Here is a 19,051-nt window from a genome sequence, read left to right as displayed (position 1 = left end):
GCAGAAGGACAGAGTGAGGAGGATAAGAGCAGTGTTAGTGAGAAGGATGGAGAGTGTTGCGGAGAAAAGCAGTGTGTGCTGGAAGGTTTGTGAGTGCGGATGAGAGTAGTATGAGGCATATGGATAGTAAGCACTAGGGCAACCTCTGGAGGGATCCCATGGGCACTGCTTGTGGTGCTGGGTGTGCCGCCATCTCCTCAACCCCACTACACTATTTTTCATATCTATAAAAACCTTTACAGTAGAATACATCCCTTCCTTACTATTATATTTATCTTAGTTCGTGTGGGAGTCTGTGTGGATTTACAGAGCACAAACTTTGTTTCAAGGCTACAGAGAGTTGTACAAGAGCGAGGAATGGTGCACTGCACCCTGTGTCTGATGTATAGCGCCAAGAGACCACTTTGATATTGAGGGCTAGCGCTTAAGAAATACCTTAAAATAGCATCAACAGACATCAGATGTGACCTGGACGTGCCGTTGCCTCGGTACACACCCAGTTACAAAATTGAGAAGTCGAAAACCAGTCACTGATGTGGGGGGGGTGTAATGACTTGTTAGGGTCCTGTGAGGTCACAGTCAGTGCTACATGTCAGACAATAGCCCTAACCAACATAGTACAGTGTGGCCTGGAGTCTGCGTAGGGCACGTACATGTCAGACAATAGTCCTAACCATCATAGTACAGTGTGGCCTGGAGTCTGCGTAGTGCACGTGTTCAAGTGCGTCCCCCCAAACAGGAAGGCAAATCTCTATAGAAAGTGTAATTGCAGTTACAGCACAGTTGCTTTGTAGAAGCTCACCAACTTAATTTGTTTAAGTAACACTGACTTCATTAATGAGGGCCAGGCCTGCGATGATATCACCACCAAGCTGCAATTGGGAAAGTTACTTACTTTCCAAACCAGGAAGCCTCATTCATAAAATAACTTCCAAAAGGACTGTTAGAAACACAAACTAAAAGCGCAGGTTCAAAACAGAGGCGACTAGTAAAACGTGCCAAAGATTAGAGGGTCTAGGTTGAATTTTAAGGCCATGATTTTAGCATAAATAAAATAAACTGGTAATTGGCATCTAATCCAAAAAGCGGATTTATTAAAAGTACCGAAAGGCCGCGGCAATTAAAACCAGTTTACGCCGAAGAAGCAGTTTTGCCGGCGGGGGCGAAAACAGGAAGTCAGGCATCCTTGCCCGTGACATGGGCGGGGCCTGTGACGCGGCCGGAAGAGGCCGGTGATGCTCGTTGTTGCAGGGCTCCCATCATGGAGGGAGAGCCCCGCGGTTGCGCGAAAATCCTGAGAAGTGCCCCGCGTGTGGAGATGCGCCGGAAAAGAGCACGGTGAGTGGAGGGGGGGGGATCTGTGTGTGCGCGCGTGAGCCCCGTGAGTGGTGGGGGAGGGGGGTGCGTGCACGGTGAGTGGAGGGGTGGGGATCTGTGTGTGCGCGCGTGAGCCCCGTGAGTGGTGGGGGAGGGGGGTGCGTGCATGCGTGTGTGTGCCTGCCTGCCTGTGTGTATGCCTCGGGGGGGGGGGAGGGGGGTGAGTGTGTGCGCGTGGGAATGTGTGTGCGCATGCGTGACTTTGCCTGTGTGTGATTGCGAGAGCATGTGAATGGCAGGCAGGGGATGTGCACAGCGCCGTGCGCGCCCTCGACGGCAAATCGGAGACGGCAGAGGCTCGTGCATGGACACCGTCTCACATTCCCCCAGACACGCCAGCAAAAGATCTTTCGCAGACAAAAGCATGCTTCGCATGCTTTTAACGTCTGCTCGACCTAAAAACAATAGAGGTGGATACCGTAGCAACAGCAGCAAGGGCAGAGGACGAGGGAATAACAACACCAGATGCTCCGCCAATACTAAACAGTGACACCTTGTCACTGCCCCCAGACCATGTAACACCGGTCGGGGGCAGATTACAACAGTTCCTGCCAGTCTGGGAGAGCATTACCACAGACAGGTGGCTGAGACAACTTATTCAGTACGGCTATTGTCTAGAGCTAACATCCACTCCACCCAACATACCCCCAAGACACCGTCCTATGTCCGCAGAGCACATAGACTTATTGCAGCAGGAAGTCATCAGCATGCTGCAAAAAGGGGCCATAGAACTCGTCCCTATACAGCAACAGGGTACAGGGGTGTACTCGCTGTACTTCTTAATCCCCAAAAAGGACGAGTCTCTCAGGCCAATACTAGACCTCAGGCCCCTAAACCAATACATCTTGTCGGAACACTTTCACATGCTCACTTTACAGCAGGTTCTACCATTACTCAGTCAGGGAGACTTCCTTGCAACATTAGACCTAAAGGATGCGTATTTCCACATACCAATACATCCAGCACACAGGAAGTATCTCAGGTTTACCATACAAAATCAGCACTACCAGTTCAAGGTACTGCCTTTCGGGGTGACAACTGCCCCAAGGGTGTTTACAAAGTGCCTAGCGACAGTAGCGGCGCACCTGCGGAGAAACCATATTCACGTCTACCCCTATCTGGACGACTGGCTATCCAAGCAAAGTCAGCCCAGCAATGTGCCGACCACATGTCCCGCACTATTCACCTCCTACACAGCCTCTGATTCTCATTAAACTACACAAAGTCTCATCTCCAACCCGCCCACGTACAACAGTACCTGGGAGCGACAATAGACACTCTGGCAGCAAAGGCTCAGCCAAACTCAGCGAGAATCCACAGCATTCAATCGCTGATCCAGGGATTCAGACCCCAACACTCGCTCCCGGCACGGGTGTTTATGCAGTTGATAGGCATGATGGACTCCTGCATCTTCATAGTCCCTCACACAAGACGACACATGCGTCCGCTTCAGGAGTGCTTAGCACAGCAGTGGAACCAGGCTCAAGGACAATTGAAAGACCTAGTGTTGGTGACCGGTCGCGCATACAACTCTCTGCATTGGTGGAACCCACAAAACCTTTGCAGGGGTCGACCGTTCCAAGAGCCTGTGCCACAAATAGTGCTGACGACGGACGCATCTCTCCTGGGATGGGGAGCGCATGTCCTCCATTACACAAATAGTTAAAGGAGCCACCCACACAGCTGGTCATACGCTGGATGGGATTTTTTCAAACAACCCACAGCTATTGGTGAGGAATATATATCCGGTAGTATGGTCGGATCACTCAGCCATTCTATTTGAGATAGCCCCTGTGGTGAATCAAAATAACGCAAAAACAGCAACAAAAATTACCTACTCACGCGCATGGAATAAGATTGAAGCGAAAGAACTATCAGACATACTGGAATCTTCCCTACCATCCTTGTCTGGTGAGGTGGATGTAGCTATTGCTAGTTTTGATGAGTGGATCAATAAAGCCACCAACAAGCTCGCCCCTAAAAAAGGTTTTGGCGGTAAAAGGACTCATCCTTCTGCCCCTTGGTATACTCCCAATTTAAAAGCGCAGAAATGTCTATGTAAACACTCTGAGAGAGAATGGAGGAAGAGTTATAAGACAGAGGAGAAAACTAAATATAAAGATTGCCTACGGGCATATAAGCAACTGCTGGTGACATCTAAGCAAGAATACTTTGCGGCTCAAATTAAGTTAGCAGAAAACTCAGCAAAGGAACTTTTTTAAATTGTCTGTCAATTGGCCAATCCTCATCCACCTAAAGTATTAGGGAGTCAGGAACTCTGTGATAAAATTGCTAAATACTTCTTAGATAAAGTGGAAGTCATTTTTTCAATTTTTAGTAATGCTAACAATAATCTGTCTTGTGATTCAGGTACGGACCTAATCCTAACCCCGCAAACACAATACGCTTTAGTGCAATTTCCCCTGCTGAGCGACACGGACACAGTTGCGCTTCTGCATAAGGTGAAATCTGGGTCTCCTTATGACCCCTGCCCTGTCAAAATTGCTAAAATTACTTCTCAGGTGGTTACGTCAATGCTGACGCCCCTTTTTAACAGGGTATTGAAGGAGGGCAGCTTCCCAGCACACTGGAAGACGGCTTCCTTGATCCCGCTGCTAAAGAAACCTAACTTGGACCCCACAGATGTTCGTAACTTCAGGCCCATCTCTCGGCTACCCTTTCCAGCCAAAATGCTGGAAAAATGGTTAAACAAATATCTGAGTAGCTACCTATATGAGGCGGAGGTGCTTGACTGTACGCAATATGGCTTCCGGGAGGGTCATAGTACAGAAACGGCTCTCCTTAAATCAACTGATGAGATAAGGAAAACGTTAGATCAGGGGGGTAAAGCAGCAATGATCATGCCTGATCTCTCCGCAGCGTTTGACACGGTCCATCACTCATTGTTGATGGACCGTTTGTCAGCCTGCGGAGTAAAGAACGCTGCCTGGAAGGTTCTAAAATCTTTCCTGTCTGAGTGGAAGCAGATAGTAGCCCTCGGAGAGTTCTGTTCAACTCCATTCCAACTGCCTTGTGGGGTCCCTCAGGGATCATCACTAAGTCCAACCTTATTTAATGTGTACGTATCGTCCCTGGCCCCATTGATAAGATCTTACGGGTTCCAGCTTACATCTTATGCGGACGATACGCAGATAGTCGTATCCCTCCTCCCTGGATTAGAAGGAGCAGTTAGCCACAAGTTTCATGATTGTATGGAAGCAGTTGGACTATGGATGACCAGCAATTGTCTAAAATTAAATTCAGACAAAACTGAGGTCATCCTCTTTGGTAATGACATCAGTATCTGGACACCAAAATGCTGGCCAAACTTCCTGGGTCCTCTACCGGTTCCCTCCCCACAGGTGAAGAACCTGGGAATCCATCTAGACGACAGATTGGATATGAGAAAACAAATAAATGCGGTGGTATCTTCCACGATGTTTACTATTAGAACCACTAAGAAAATTCTCCCCCTTGTGCCCAAGGAGAGTCGGCAGACGGTGGTTACTGCACTTGTCATGTCAAGACTTGATTACTGCAACAGCCTCTATTTAAACATCCAAGAGAGGTTGTTGCAGAGGTTACAGTTGCTGCAGAACACAGCTGCCAGGCTGATTTCTGGCATACCCAAATTCTCCCCCATCTCTAGCGAAATTCGTAGACTGCACTGGTTGCTGGTGAGACAACGGATACATTTTAAAGCTTTATGCCTTGTCTTTAAATCTCTTCAGAAGCAGGGCCCACTTTATCTACAAGATCACTTGCAATGGTACTCACCATCTAGATCTTTGCGTTCATCAGGGCAAAGATTGGTAAGAGTGCCACTGGTGAAGAAGGCTCGGTGGGGGGGGTAAGAGATTTATGGTTGGGGCAGCAAACTTTGGAACCAGCTCCCCGTTCATCTGAGATGCTGTACCGAACTACTCCCGTTCAGAAAAATGCTTAAAACCTGGTTATTCTAGATCTATGTCTATGATTGTGCACCCTACTTCTCCTTAGGGACAGCAGATAGCGCCAGGACACCCTCGGGTAACAGATGCGCTTTACAAATCAATTAACATAACATAACATAACACAGTGCAGGGGCTGTGGACGACACAGCAGAAGAAGATGCACATCAACCTGCTGGAACTGATGGCAATCTTCATGGCAATGAAGGCGTTCAAGGTACATTTGTGCAACAAAGTCGTGTTGATCCGGACGGACAACATGATTGCCATGTACTACATACGGAAGCTGGGAGGGACACACTCTCCACAGTTGTCACATCTAGCGCAAAGCATGTGGAAGTGGGCCATTCAGAGAAACATCTTCCTCATGGCGGAACACCTCCCAGGCAAGGACAACCAGATGGCGGATCTGCTCAGCAGACACAGCCACCAGATGCACGAGTGGGAGATACATCCCTCAGTGCTGCAACCGTACTTCCAGCAGTGGGGTCACCCAGAGATAGACCTGTTCGCCACAAGGGAAAACGCAAAATGCCAAAGCTTCGCCGCCAGGTTTCCACATCCGCAGTCTCAGGGAAATGCGATATGGATGAACTGGTCAGGCAAGTTTGCGTACACTTTTGCCCCAGCCCCGCTCATACCACTAGTGGCACGCAAACTGCGACAACACTCAATGACACTCATCCTAGTTGCTCCAACGTGGGCAAGGCAACCATGGTACACCATGTTCCTAGAACTTTCCGTGGTGCCTCCTCAAAGGCTGAGATTGACACCCAGTCTTTTAACGCAGAGCCATGGCGACATTCAGCACCCAGATCCGCAACAGTTGAACCTTGCGATCTGGCTCCTGAAGTCATAGAGTTTGGTTACCTGAACTTGCCTCCTGACTGTATGAATATTTTCAAAGAGGCAAGAAGACCTACTACCAGAGCATGCTATGCGGCGAAGTGGAAACGATTTGTCATCTATTGCAACAATAATGACATAAATCCGCTAGATGCATCTACTCAAAACATCATAGGTTACCTGTTGCATTTGCACAGATTTATTATTAATTATTTATTTATTAATACAATTTGTAAAGCGCATATGTTTGGCCGTGGGCGTCTTGGCGCTATGAATACCAAATAGGATCTCTGAGGGTGGCAGCATCTATACGTAGGACCCATTACTGGTTGAACAACCAGGTCTTCACCAGATGCAATCTGGCTTACAGTTCCATACGTATACATTTAGCTGCGGTGGCAGCTTATCTTCAGAACAGGCAGCACCTTTCACTCTTCAGAGTACCTGCTATTAAAGAATTCATGGAGGGACTCAAACAAGTGATTCCTAAAAAGACACCCACCTTCGCCTGTCTGGAACTTGAACGTAGTTCTAACCAGACTGATGGGACCACCTTTTGAACCTCTACACTCGTGTGAGATACAATTCCTAACGTGGAAAGTGGCTTTTCTAGTGGCGATTACATCCCTTAGAAGAGTTAGTGAGCTGCAAGCTCTTAACTATTCAGGAGCCATTCATACAAATTCACGCAAATAGGGTTGTGCTGCGAACAAACCCTACATTTATGCCAAAGGTGGTATCCCAGTTTCACGTCAATCAAGCTATAGAACTGCCAGTGTTTATCCAAATCCAGATTCAGTGGCAGAAAGAGCTCTACATACCTTAGACGTTAAGAGAGCTCTACTGTACTATATAGACAGGACAAAACTTTTCAGAACAAGCATTGGAAATGCAATCGGGCTCGGATTTATTTGAGTTTGAGCTAATGGCATTGTAAATGGCAATGTCTTTTCGCCATGTGTTATGGAGTGTGTGCATGTGGTGTGTAGTGGAATTATGTGGGTTAGATTGGAATTGTAGCAATGGTGCAATGGTGGCATGCTGTGCTTTACATGAATATGTTTAAAAGTAAAGTGTACCATACTGAGATTGCTACAATAGTTAACTGTGGATGCGTTAACAATTGATGCATGCACTGATGGCTGGTGGTGTGTGTGACTGCCTCTAGAAATTGTGCACTGATGGCTGGTGGTGTGTGTGCTTGGTAAAAGACTGCACTGCCGCCTGGAGGTGTGTGTGCCTGGTGGAAGGGTGCACTGACGGCTGGTGGGTGTGTGGTTGGTAAAAGCGTACACAGATGGCTGATGGTGTGTGTGTTTGGTGAAAGCGTGCACTGACGGTTGCTGGTGAGTGCGCCTTGTAAAAAAATGCACTGACGGCTGGTGTTGTACGCCTGGTGGTGTTTGTGGTTCGTGAAAGCGTGCATTGATGGCTGGTGGTGTTTGGCCCTGGTGAAAGCGTGCACTGACGGCTGGTGGTGTGTTGTTGTGTGTATGGTTGTGTGTGTAGTGGTGAGTGTGTGGTGGTGAGTCTGTGGGGGTGAGTGTGTTACACCAATGTGGCGCACTGGTGCCACTGCACCTGCTGCAGCAATGGTAGCTACGCCACACTGCTGCCACTGCACCTGCTGCACAATCATAGCTAAGTAACACTGATAACACTACACCTGCTACACAACGCCATCTACCACACACTGGTGCCACTGCACCTGCTGCACAATCATAGCTAAGCAACACTACCACTGCAACTGCTCTACCTATGGTAGCTACCACACACTGGTACCACTGCACCTGCTGCACTAAACTGGTACCACAGCACCTGCTCCACCAATGGTAGCTACGCCTATGCCACACTGGTAACACTGCACCTGCTCCAGCAAATATACTTACACCACACCGGTACCACTGCACATGCTGCACCAATGATAGCTACACCACACTGGTGCCACTGCACCTGCTGCACAATCATAGCTAAGTAACACTGATAACACTACACCTGCTACACAACGCCATCTACCACACACTGGTGCCACTGCACCTGCTGCACAATCATAGCTAAGCAACACTACCACTGCAACTGCTCCACCTATGGTAGCTACCACACACTGGTACCACTGCACCTGCTGCACTAAACTGGTACCACAGCACCTGCTCCACCAATGGTAGCTACGCCTACGACACACTGGTACCACTGCACCTGCTCCACCAAATATACTTACACCACACTGGTGCCACTGCACCTGCTGCACAATGGTAGATATGCCACAGTAGTGCCACTGCACCTCCTGCACAAGGGTAGCTATGCCACACTGGTGCAACAGCACCTGCTGCACAATTATAGCTATGCCACACTGGTGCCACTGCACCTGCTGCTCAATGGTAGCTACGCCACACTGGTGGTACTACACCTGCTGCGCAATAATAGCTAAGTAACACTGATAACACCTCACCTGCTCCACGAATGGTAACTACGCCACACACTGGTGCCACTGCACCTGCTGCACAATCATAGCTAAGCAACACTACCACTGCACCTGCTCCACCAATGGAAGCTACCACTCACCGGTACCACTGCACATGCTGCACCAATGATAGCTACGCCACACTGGTGCCACTGCACCTGCTGCACAATCATAGCTAAGTAACACTGATAACACTACACCTGCTACACAACGCCATCTACCACACACTGGTGCCACTGCACCTGCTGCACAATCATAGCTAAGCAACACTACCGCTGCAACTGCTCCACCTATGGTAGCTCCCACACACTGGTACCACTGCACCTGCTGCACTAAACTGGTACCACAGCACCTGCTCCACCAATGGTAGCTACGCCTACGCCACACTGGTAACACTGCACCTGCTCCACCAAATATACTTACACCACACCGGTACCACTGCACATGCTGCACCAATGATAGCTACGCCACACTGGTGCCACTGCACCTGCTGCACAATCATAGCTAAGTAACACTGATAACACTACACCTGCTACACAACGCCATCTACAACACACTGGTGCCACTGCACTTGCTGCACAATCATAGCTAAGCAACACTACCACTGCAACTGCTCCACCTATGGTAGCTACCACACACTGGTACCACTGCACCTGCTGCACTAAACTGGTACCACAGCACCTGCTCCACCAATGGTAGCTACGCCTACGCCACACTGGTAACACTGCACCTGCTCCACCAAAAATACTTACACCACACTGGTGCCACTGCACCTGCTATGCCACACTGGTGCCACTGCACCTGCTGCACAACTGAAGCCACCGTCTATATAAACACAGCTGTAGTCAGTAAAGAAAACAAGATCTGCATGAAAAGAGGAAAAGTGAGTAATGTCTTTGGTAGAAGGAGAACACAGAACAAGCACGAACGCGCGCCACTCACTGCAGACTGGTGAACGCGCCCCGACCATCTGGATTCCATTACCACGGCCCCCTGACAGCTCCTAATTGAAATTTATGGACTGCCGTCCTCGTAACCGCAGACAAAATGCAGGAAATGCCCACCGTGAAATATATATGGCCTATTGCGTTGAGCCTACTACAAACACGCCACCGCGAGGACCAATTACCATGCAGATGGTAAAAGTAAAGTACTAAAAATCTCCCGCACTGAGGAATTTTTCCTGCACGATTCAGAACCCCTTAACAATACAGCTCGGAGCTCCGCCCCCCTGCTGACGCAGGGGTGACGTAGGCCGAGCCCTAAAAACTAAGCAACTGTTTGTTGCCTTTTCACCACAGCACAAAGGCAACCCCATTTCCAAATCCGGTATAGCCAGATGGATTGTTAAGTGCATACAAATTTGTTATCAGAAAGCTAAACGCACATTAACAGTACCCCCAAGAGCGCATTCAACACGCAAATTAGGGGCATCCATGGCTTTCCTAGGAAACATTCCTCTAGAAGACATATGTAGACCAGCCACATGGACTACCATACATACATTTACCAAACACTACTGCATAGATGTACACTCCAAACAGCAAGCAGCTGTAGGACAGGCTGTACTCAAGACTCTTTTTCAGACCGCTGCAGCTGGCACGGGCAACCACCACTAAAGGGAGACTGCTTTACATTCTATGCACAAGATATGAATTCAGCAGCCCACATGCCTCGAACGGAATATGCTACTTACCAGTATGCATCTGTTCTTGGCATGTAGGGATGCTGACATTCATATGAGACGTGCTTGCGCAGACGTGCTTACATATACACGCACACCCAACCCCTGCTTTAGCTTTACCTTGTTGTGCGTTAATTTAGGCTTGCATGCAGTAATGGCACACAGACAGCCCCCCCTGCTTTCACTTCACGTTACTTAGGAGAGAGAGAGAGAGAGAGAGAGACACACACACACACACACACACTCTCTCTATCTCTATCTCTATCTCTATCTCTATATCTCTATCTCTATCTCTATCTCATCTCATCTCTCTCTCTCTCTCTCTCTCTCTCTCTCTCTCTCTCTCTCTCTCCTTCTCTCTCTCTCCTTCTCTCTCTCTCCTTCTCTCTCTCTCCTTCTCTCTCTCTCCTTCTCTCTCTCTCCTTCTCTCTCTCTCTCTCTTCCTCTCTCTCTCTCTTCTTCTCTCTCTCTCTCTCTCCTTCTCTCTCTCTCTCTCTTCTCTTCTTCTCTTCTTCTCTTCTTCCTCTCTCTCTCTCTCTCTCTCTTTCTCTTCTTCTCTCTCTCTCTCTCTCTTTCTCTTCTTCTCTCTCTCTCTCTTTTTCTTCTTCTCTCTTTCTCTTCTTCTCTCTCTTTCTCTTCTCTCTCTTTCTCTTCTTCTCTCTTTCTTCTCTCTCTCTCTCTTCTCTCTCTCTTTCTTCTCTCTTTCTTTCTGCTCTCTCTCTTTCTTCTCTCTCTCTTTCTGCTCTCTCTCTTTCTTCTCTCTCTCTTTCTTCTCTCTTCTCTCTCCCCCCCTCCCCTACAACTAAGCCCCAATCACCGCATCGGCAGCCTCAGCCGCCACTTCTGCAGCCACAGCGGGACTCTCCCTCAGGCATGGGAGTCCCGCGTCACCACTGCTCCTCTGGGCCGGCCACTCCGTGGGCGCGGGCTTCACGCAAAAGACGGAAGTGCCACCCCACGACAGGCGTGACGCTCCTGAACTTCCGGTTTCGGGATGTGCACGCTCACGGCTTGTTTAATTTCTTATTGGTCATGCTAGTATCTCTTTAGTGCAAGATTTCTGTTATGTTTCGTTGTGCTCTCCTTTCAGTTTGTTTCTTTAGCTGTACATTTGATTTTTCACACTTTTTTGTTTTCCGTTTTACATAGCACAAACCTAACCCCTCAGGAAATTAGAGTGTTTTACATTGCACAGGTTGGTATAACAAACGATGCGTACTACAAGGTAGGAGTTGCAGGAGGAACAGTTCGTAGGGACTAGGTAGTTCCCAGGAGGAGGGACTTAAATAAATTCCATACATTTAGGGGCTAGGGTAGTGATATGTACAAGCGGTTGTTACCCGCATGATTCAGTTTGGTTTGCATGAAGTAAGGCAGTAACCAAGTCAGGTATTACCTTTTCATCTCCACAGGACTTTCTGCTGGGGGTTGTGTTGTTATATCCTGGCGAACTGCCATTTTTTCCCTAGCTCTTATTTTATTAGTGTGTTGCCACCACCTGCCCTGATCTAAATTTTCTTTATTTATACTTTTTTTTATATAGCGTGACATTACCCAGAGGTGCTAGAGAGCTTTACAGTAGATAAAGTTCATTAAATAAGGTCCAATATAACAAAGTAGCAGATAGTTACATGGGGTATACAGATGCAAATGTACGCCTTACATCCTTATATCGGTTTGCTTTACAACAAACCAAGATCATTATACAAGTTCCAAAATTGAAAATGGAATATGATGCATAGAGCACAAAATTACAGCTGTTCGAAGTAGGAAGTATTAGATGCAGCAATAAACCGATAGGCTTTCTGCTGGTGCCAAGTAGGGACATAGTTTTACTTTTGGGGGTTGGGGCATTACAGCACACGTTAATCTATTTTTCAATGCGTTGTATGTAATGTCAGCATCATTTTGGTTGTTGTCAGGCCGCAGACATTAAAGAAATGTCACATTTTCTTTGCGTTACCTTGCGGGGATTGTGATGGATAAAGCCTCGTTATCTAGCAATATTATTTACAACAAGGGGTGGTGATGGACAGAGTCTCTGAATTAAGCAGAGTACTCTCACCCAGTCAAGAGATCAGGGTTAGATCGAACACCCTTTTTTAGCTCATTGCACCATCCCAGTTTCAGAACCTGGCTGTATGCAAATTAGTCTATCCCTGGCCCAGTGCATCATGGGAAGTGTGGCTATGGAGAAGTGTGGCTCACTGGTTAGAGGCGGCAGACCCGTAAGCAGAGAACGGTCCGGACCAGGGTTCGATTCCCGACGCGGCAGGGTCGTGGACCAGGGTCAGCGGACTTGATAATTCTCGCCTCGGTGCCTACTCTAGTCAGAAACCACACTCGGCAACTCTGGGCATCAGCTTGCTTCATCTTCACAACGGCCCCCCCAGACCGCCGGGGATGCTTGGTCGCACCTTAGAGATACCCATCAGGGACCATCTCTCAGGGTGAGCCAGGACGGGTTCCCCAGCGGTCGAAGCGTGGAGATACTCCTCCGGGAGTCGATTCCTAGCGCTATATAAACCCGCAATTAATTATTAATTAATTTAATTAAATTATTAATTTAACAGGGCAGACCAGACTACAAAAGCCAATTCTTACACTGGGAAGGAAACAAGCTTCCGGGGACCGGTTTCTGGCATTTCAGCCGTCTTCGGCCCGGCTTGCTTGAATCCTGATGGTGCAATGAGCAAGGGACTCACATCTGAGTATACCCTTCCACGCTTAGGGTGGACAAAATTATTTACAACAAGGGGTGGTGATGGAAAGAGTCTCTGAATTAAGCAGAGTACTCTCACCCAATCAAGAGATCAGGGTTAGATCCAACACCGTTTTTTAGCTCATTGCACCATCCCAGTTTCAGAACCTGGCTGTATGCAAATTAGTCTGTCCCTGGCCCAGTGCATCATGGGAACAGGGCAGACCAGACTACAAAAGCCAATTCTTACACTGGGAAGGAAACAAGCTTCCGGGGACCGGTTTCTGGCATTTCAGCCGTCTTCGGCCCAGCTTGCTTGAATCCTGATGGTGCAATGAGCAAGGGACTCACATCTGAGTATACCCTTCCACGCTTAGGGTGGACAAAATTATTTACAACAAGGGGTGGTGAGCTAAATAACGGTGATGGATCAAGCCCTGATCTTTGGACTGGGTAAGAGTGGTCTGCTTAATTCAGACACTCTGTTCATCACCACCCCCTTTTCTGAATCGTTTTTGGCCACTATAGGTGTGGCAGGGTATACTCAGACATGAGTCCCTTGCTCACTGCTCCATCAGGATTCAAGCAAGCCGGGCCGATGAGGCTGAAATGCCAGAAACCGGTCCCCGGTAGCTTGTCTCCTTTCTGGTGAAGAATTGGCTTTGTAGTTTGGTCTGCCCTGTTCCCATGATGCACTGGGCCAGGGACAGACTAATTTGCATATAGCCAGGTTCTGAGCTGGGATGGGGCAGTGAGCTAAATAACGGTGATGGATCAAGCCCTGATCTTTGGACTGGGTAAGAGTGGTCTGCTTAATTCAGACACTCTGTTCATCACCACCCCCTTTTCTGAATCGTTATCTAGCAATAGCTTTTTTCATCATTAAAAAATTATAATAAATATGCTAAGAATTGTGGGCTATACATTTTTCCCTTTTTGGGTTTGATGGGGGGCGGGGTACATAAACACTGTCCATCAGGCCGTGGTGCAGGGGTGCTTAGTTTTGAGCTGCAAGGCAGCGTGTTTGAGGCTCCAGGACTTATCATTTGTGGGTATTTAGAGGATCTCAGATAAATAAGTGCTGGATTCCAAGCCAGTGGCCCGCAACTGTGACCACTGGCTCAAATTAAGCACTGCTCATTAACCTCCAGGCGACTCGCATTTTAAGCAATATGCGCTGCCCCCACCATTTGAAAGAAGTTACCTTACCCCTTGTCTAGTATACCATTTCCCCTCGACTTTTTGCGTACGGTATTGCATTGTGTGTGTGTGTGTGTGTGGCTGTTTGTGTGTGGCTCTGTGTGTGTGGCTTTGTGTGTGTGTGGCTCTGTGTGTGTGGCTCTGTGTGTGTGGCTCTGTGTGTGTGGCTCTGTGTGTGGCTGTGTGTGTGGCTGCGTGTGGCTGTGTGTGTGTATGTGTGGCTGTGTGTGTGGCTGTGTGTGTGTGTGTGTGGCGGTGTGTGTGGATGTGTGTGTGTGGCTGTGTGTGTATGTGTGGCTGTGTGTGTATGTTTGGCTGTGCATGCGTGGCTCTCTGTGTGTGTGTGTGTGGGTGTAAATGCAATAGGTCTCGCATTTGCGAGAGATGAAGCTATTGGCATTGTAAATGACAATGCCATGCCATTTATTTATCTGTTTTCAAAACCAACACATAAATTAAAATTGTCATTTACAATGCCAATAGCTCTAACTTAGACAAAGGCGAGACCTTTGCATTGTAAATGCTTGTTTTTGTTAGGCACAGGGAGATTAAGTGATTTGCCCAGAATCACAGGATGTTCAGCGTCATTGTCGACACTCGAACCCAGTTCCCCAGATTCGAGGTCGACCGCCCTAGCCGTTAGGCCAACTCCTCTCTCCTCATGTGGAGATTATGTCTTATAGTGCACATCATACTGGGCATTTTTTGCTGAAGTCCCTGTGTCTTAAGTTTGCCGTCCCGTTGCTTTTAAGCTTGGCCAGGAGATCTGTGACTGGCATGAACTAAGACAGACTTGCCGTATAATACAATATGCTCCAGGGTCACAGCACCCACTAAGCTCTATATCCTGTATTTTATCATCACAGTGTGGTATTTATCTTGTGGGGCATTCTCAATTCTTGATTACACAAATCTAAATGGCACAGGTTACTTAAGCTGCAGGAAGTTGTGGCTTTGTGCACTAGACAAGCTCTCATTGCTCACATCAGACGGTGCATACACAATCACTTCTAATCCTTCACAACTTCATACACTATTTGAATATAATAACAGTGGATATATCTACAGTGGTTTGAGGGAGGATTGCCAAGCAGGTGGCTGCGGTGCATTGGTTTCCATCCTCTCTGGTGATGGGCGTCACCTCCAAATATATGTATGAACTTTAAATTTGGAATGTGAGTTTGGCGACTGCGAGTAGTTTCAAATTTGAAGCCTCACAATTATTTGGCCTGAATAGACCTGATTTTCGAGAGTTCATTGTTTTTTTTCTTAAAAGAGATTGCTTTTTGCTTGGCTGTGGCCAGCAGAAGTGGTGTCTTGCATCTGAACCGGTGCAGTTACTGGATGCATGAAACACCTACACACAATTGCATTGCTGCTTAAGTCACAGCTATCCAATACCAGCCCACCTGTTTTATTTGAGTTTTTCTTGTTCCTTCTGGCTGGGCAGTGTGGTGACTTCCTTTACTCACATCCAAACGTTGGCTTCTTTTAAACATTTCCTAGTAAAGCATTGATTATTGGACGCATGTTTCTTTTCTAGTAGAAACAGTAGAGGAACTCCGTGCTTAATCTGTTAAAAAAATAGAAGAAGGCCACAGAGCGCGTCAGTTGGCCACTGCAACTTGCACCACACTCGCGCCAATGACATTACTAACACAAGGACTAACCATCACTCGCCTAGCAGTGCGACTATTCAGACTATATCAGGCCTCCAAGGCTGTAAGAATTCCTTGGGTGGCAGGTACTACTCACATTCTCTTTTGTTTTCACCAGAATACAAGTTGTATATAAGTAAGCACAGTTAATTGCCAGTAATGCATTTTTTGAGGAAATAATTTAAATGGTATGCCAGAATAAAAAAAAAAGGGAAATGTGTACCAAATAATGCAAGGAGGAGAGAAAACATGCATAACAGTGATTGATATGTGCACCCTACAACTCTCCCATAATCCACCCATCAACGATTTTCATCCAGGGTTGAGCCAAACACGGCATAAAGGCCAAGGTAAACCCTTGCATGCATGACTTGACTTCTCTCAAATATATGTGTCAATCATAAATGTGTGGTTTTTAAAAAATATTTTTTTAGTTAAAAAACTTATGTTTTTTCCTCATAGTAGCTCAAGTCATTTTCCTGTAACAGATTTACAGTTCAAACATTTGTATAATAATGAAATAAATCACATTTCACCTTTTCATATGGTAAGGATTGTAGAATAGGCGCTGTGGTCTGCGGCGATGTTCGTAGAGTATATATTTTGCTAATGGTGTTGCCCTTCTTAGAAGGGATGCAGTAGAGTATCATTTGTTGTTGGCTGCCCCCCTGGAGTGCAGTGGTGGTACTGCAGCTGCTGATTGACAGGTGTATCCATAGACTCCTTTGCTCTGTCGCCTGGTCTCGGGTGTGAAGACGTACACGCAACACAGTGACTGGTGATTTCTTCATCAGTTCCCCAGGGGTACCTGGCTGTTTCTGAGCGGATAGCAGCAGTCAAAACCAGCAGACAGATGCTACACTTGATTATGTCATAGCAAGAATACCTGACTCTACTTGGATATTTTAAGCCAGTTTGTTATTCTAATAGAAAATTGTGACAGCGGAGATAAATAGTCCACGTTTCTTGGCAGTCTGGCTATTGTATACAAAAAAAAGGTTTTCAGTCCCGCCTGCTGTCTTCCGCATTGGTGTTCACGTCCAAGTGTTATTCAGAATTGATTAAGGCAATCTGGCCTTGGTACGGCAGCCATCTTCAACACTTTCTCCTCCTGTTTAATGCGCGTCGGACACTATTATATGTCCGTGGGCAATTGAACCTGGTTAGGAGATTCTATACGTGGTACCTTTTTGAAGTGAGTCTGTTTCAAATGTCCTAGCTCCCTTCCGCATAGGTTTAGAATATTGTGGAATTCTACTATGCCCCACACGGCTGCCTCTGGGAGGAACAAGTAATGGAACGCATGCACCAATGACTGGGCAGATCATTGCAGGAAAAAGTTCTAAACAAGCTCCAACTGGTGCAGAACGCCTCAGCGAGAATTTTATTAGGTATCCCCAAATTTAGTTCCATTACCCCTTTCATTCGCCAGCTTCATTGGCTCCCTGTCAAAAGCCGTACTTAGTTCAAGGCACTATGTATTGGCTATTAACAATTCTGGCCCGCAGTTTCTTAAACATGCTTTTCGTCCTCTTGTACCTTTTAGGACACTTCGCTCAGCTTCAGCACACCTTCTTAATGTCCAACGTACACGAAAAGCTAACTGGGGCGACAGATGCTTTGTGATTTCCACAGCTAGACTGTGGAACTCTCTCCCCCTTACTATCAAAACCTCCCCCACCCTCCTCAGCTTCAGGAAGCAATTAAAAACCTGGCTGTTTACACTTTGATTTGTATTCCACTTGTCCATCATCTGAATCTTTAAGCGCTGAGACACCCTCGGGTAGTTGTGCGCTATAAAAATTGCCAAAACATAAACATTGCACGATTGGTTGGCGCACGGTTGGGTTTCAACCAATTAAATTAGTCGAAAGATTCTTCGCTAATGTAATGTCCAAAGGCAGAACGCTCTGTATTCCAAATGGTCAAAGCAAAATCCATTGGATACTACACATGTTAAGCTTTTACAAGTGCCCTCTGATTTCCATACCTTAAACTTTGGATTTGTTGACCACTCCATAGCATTAGGAGGGTGTGTTTTGCTGGTCATGATAACTATGAACCCACACCCTCAAAACCTCAGCATTCCATGTAATTCTGCTCGACTGATTTTTAGTCTTAAATGCAGACAGAAAGCAATCTGTTTCCCTGTCTGCATTTATTTTTTAAACTGGCTATTGCTTGTTAGTTTGAGTGATTCTCCCTGCTGTAAACCATGGCTGCAGCTCAACGGATTGACAGAATAAAAAGGATGGAAATTTACTTTGACGTTCAAATAGCTGGATAAGCACATATATGGTTGCACTTCTTGTAAATAATTTCAAGTGAATTCATTTTTGTATTGCACATGTGGCTCTTTATAGCACTGTAACACCGCAGACAAGTGCGACGCGTGCACATTTATATAATTTAAATAAGTATCAAACTATTTTGCTTGAATTATTTTTTCCACAGGTTCCAAAATTAATGTGGGTAAACACAGATATGTCCAGCAAAAAAAATGAAGGATATATATACACTGAACAATTTGTCAGAGTAAATACCTAAACAAGAAAGGAGCGCTTTCAGAAACCAAGCTTACCCTCGCTGATTTTTGTAATGTGAAAAAATAGGAGCTCCCCAGAGTTCACCGCCCTACTCTTGAATGGAGGAGAGCACATTACCATTGCAAAACAATCTGTAACAATGTTGTTTTAGAAGTGGTATTGTCAAATGCTTAATATTCAATTTCTGATTTCTGCCCATTTTCAGTTATTGACCGATACATGGCACCTGGCCTTTGACTGGCTTGGAGGAACCTGACCTTATTTTTGTTTCTTTTAGAAGCCGACATTGCCCTGAAGAAGGACGGAGTGCTCTCAGAGGGAACAACGTTGGAGGCATTGCTGCGTGGCGAAGGGATTGACAAGAAAGACCCTAGAGATGAAGACAGTCTCCTAGAAATTCAGGTACACACAGACTGCGGAATGCTTGGTTAGGTCTGTGTCGCAGAGCGCATATCTGCTAATATTGTTTTCTATAGAACTGTAGCCAGTTATAAGGACACTTGTGTCATACGGTTTCCGCTTTTTAGTCGGAACTGTTCGTTTGTAGGACAACATAAACGTTGGCATGGTGCCAGACTGATTCTATGCACCCCCTCAGGGTGTTGGCCTATTGTCCTGCTAGCTCACA

General features: G+C 46.7%; 1 protein-coding gene across 7 annotated transcripts in view; it reads left to right on the top strand.

Moving 5' to 3' along the window:
• Positions 1-19,051, top strand: part of DPF3 (double PHD fingers 3) — a 506,881-nt gene that overhangs the window by 332,233 nt on the left and 155,597 nt on the right. For all 7 annotated transcript variants that reach the window (XR_013600840.1, XR_013600839.1, XM_078659480.1 and 4 more), the window contains exon 4: positions 18,701-18,825. Coding sequence is in view for 5 of the 7 variants with exons in the window: in XM_078659480.1 (XP_078515606.1) it covers positions 18,701-18,825 (125 nt within the window). In the remaining 2 variants the exon portion in view is untranslated. The remainder of the gene's footprint in view (positions 1-18,700; positions 18,826-19,051) is intronic.

This window comes from Lissotriton helveticus, chromosome 9 (assembly GCF_964261635.1).
Source record: "Lissotriton helveticus chromosome 9, aLisHel1.1, whole genome shotgun sequence".
Classification (NCBI taxonomy): domain Eukaryota; kingdom Metazoa; phylum Chordata; class Amphibia; order Caudata; family Salamandridae; genus Lissotriton; species Lissotriton helveticus.
Note: the sequence above shows the minus strand (reverse complement) of the source record. Positions and strands in the feature narration are given on the sequence as shown.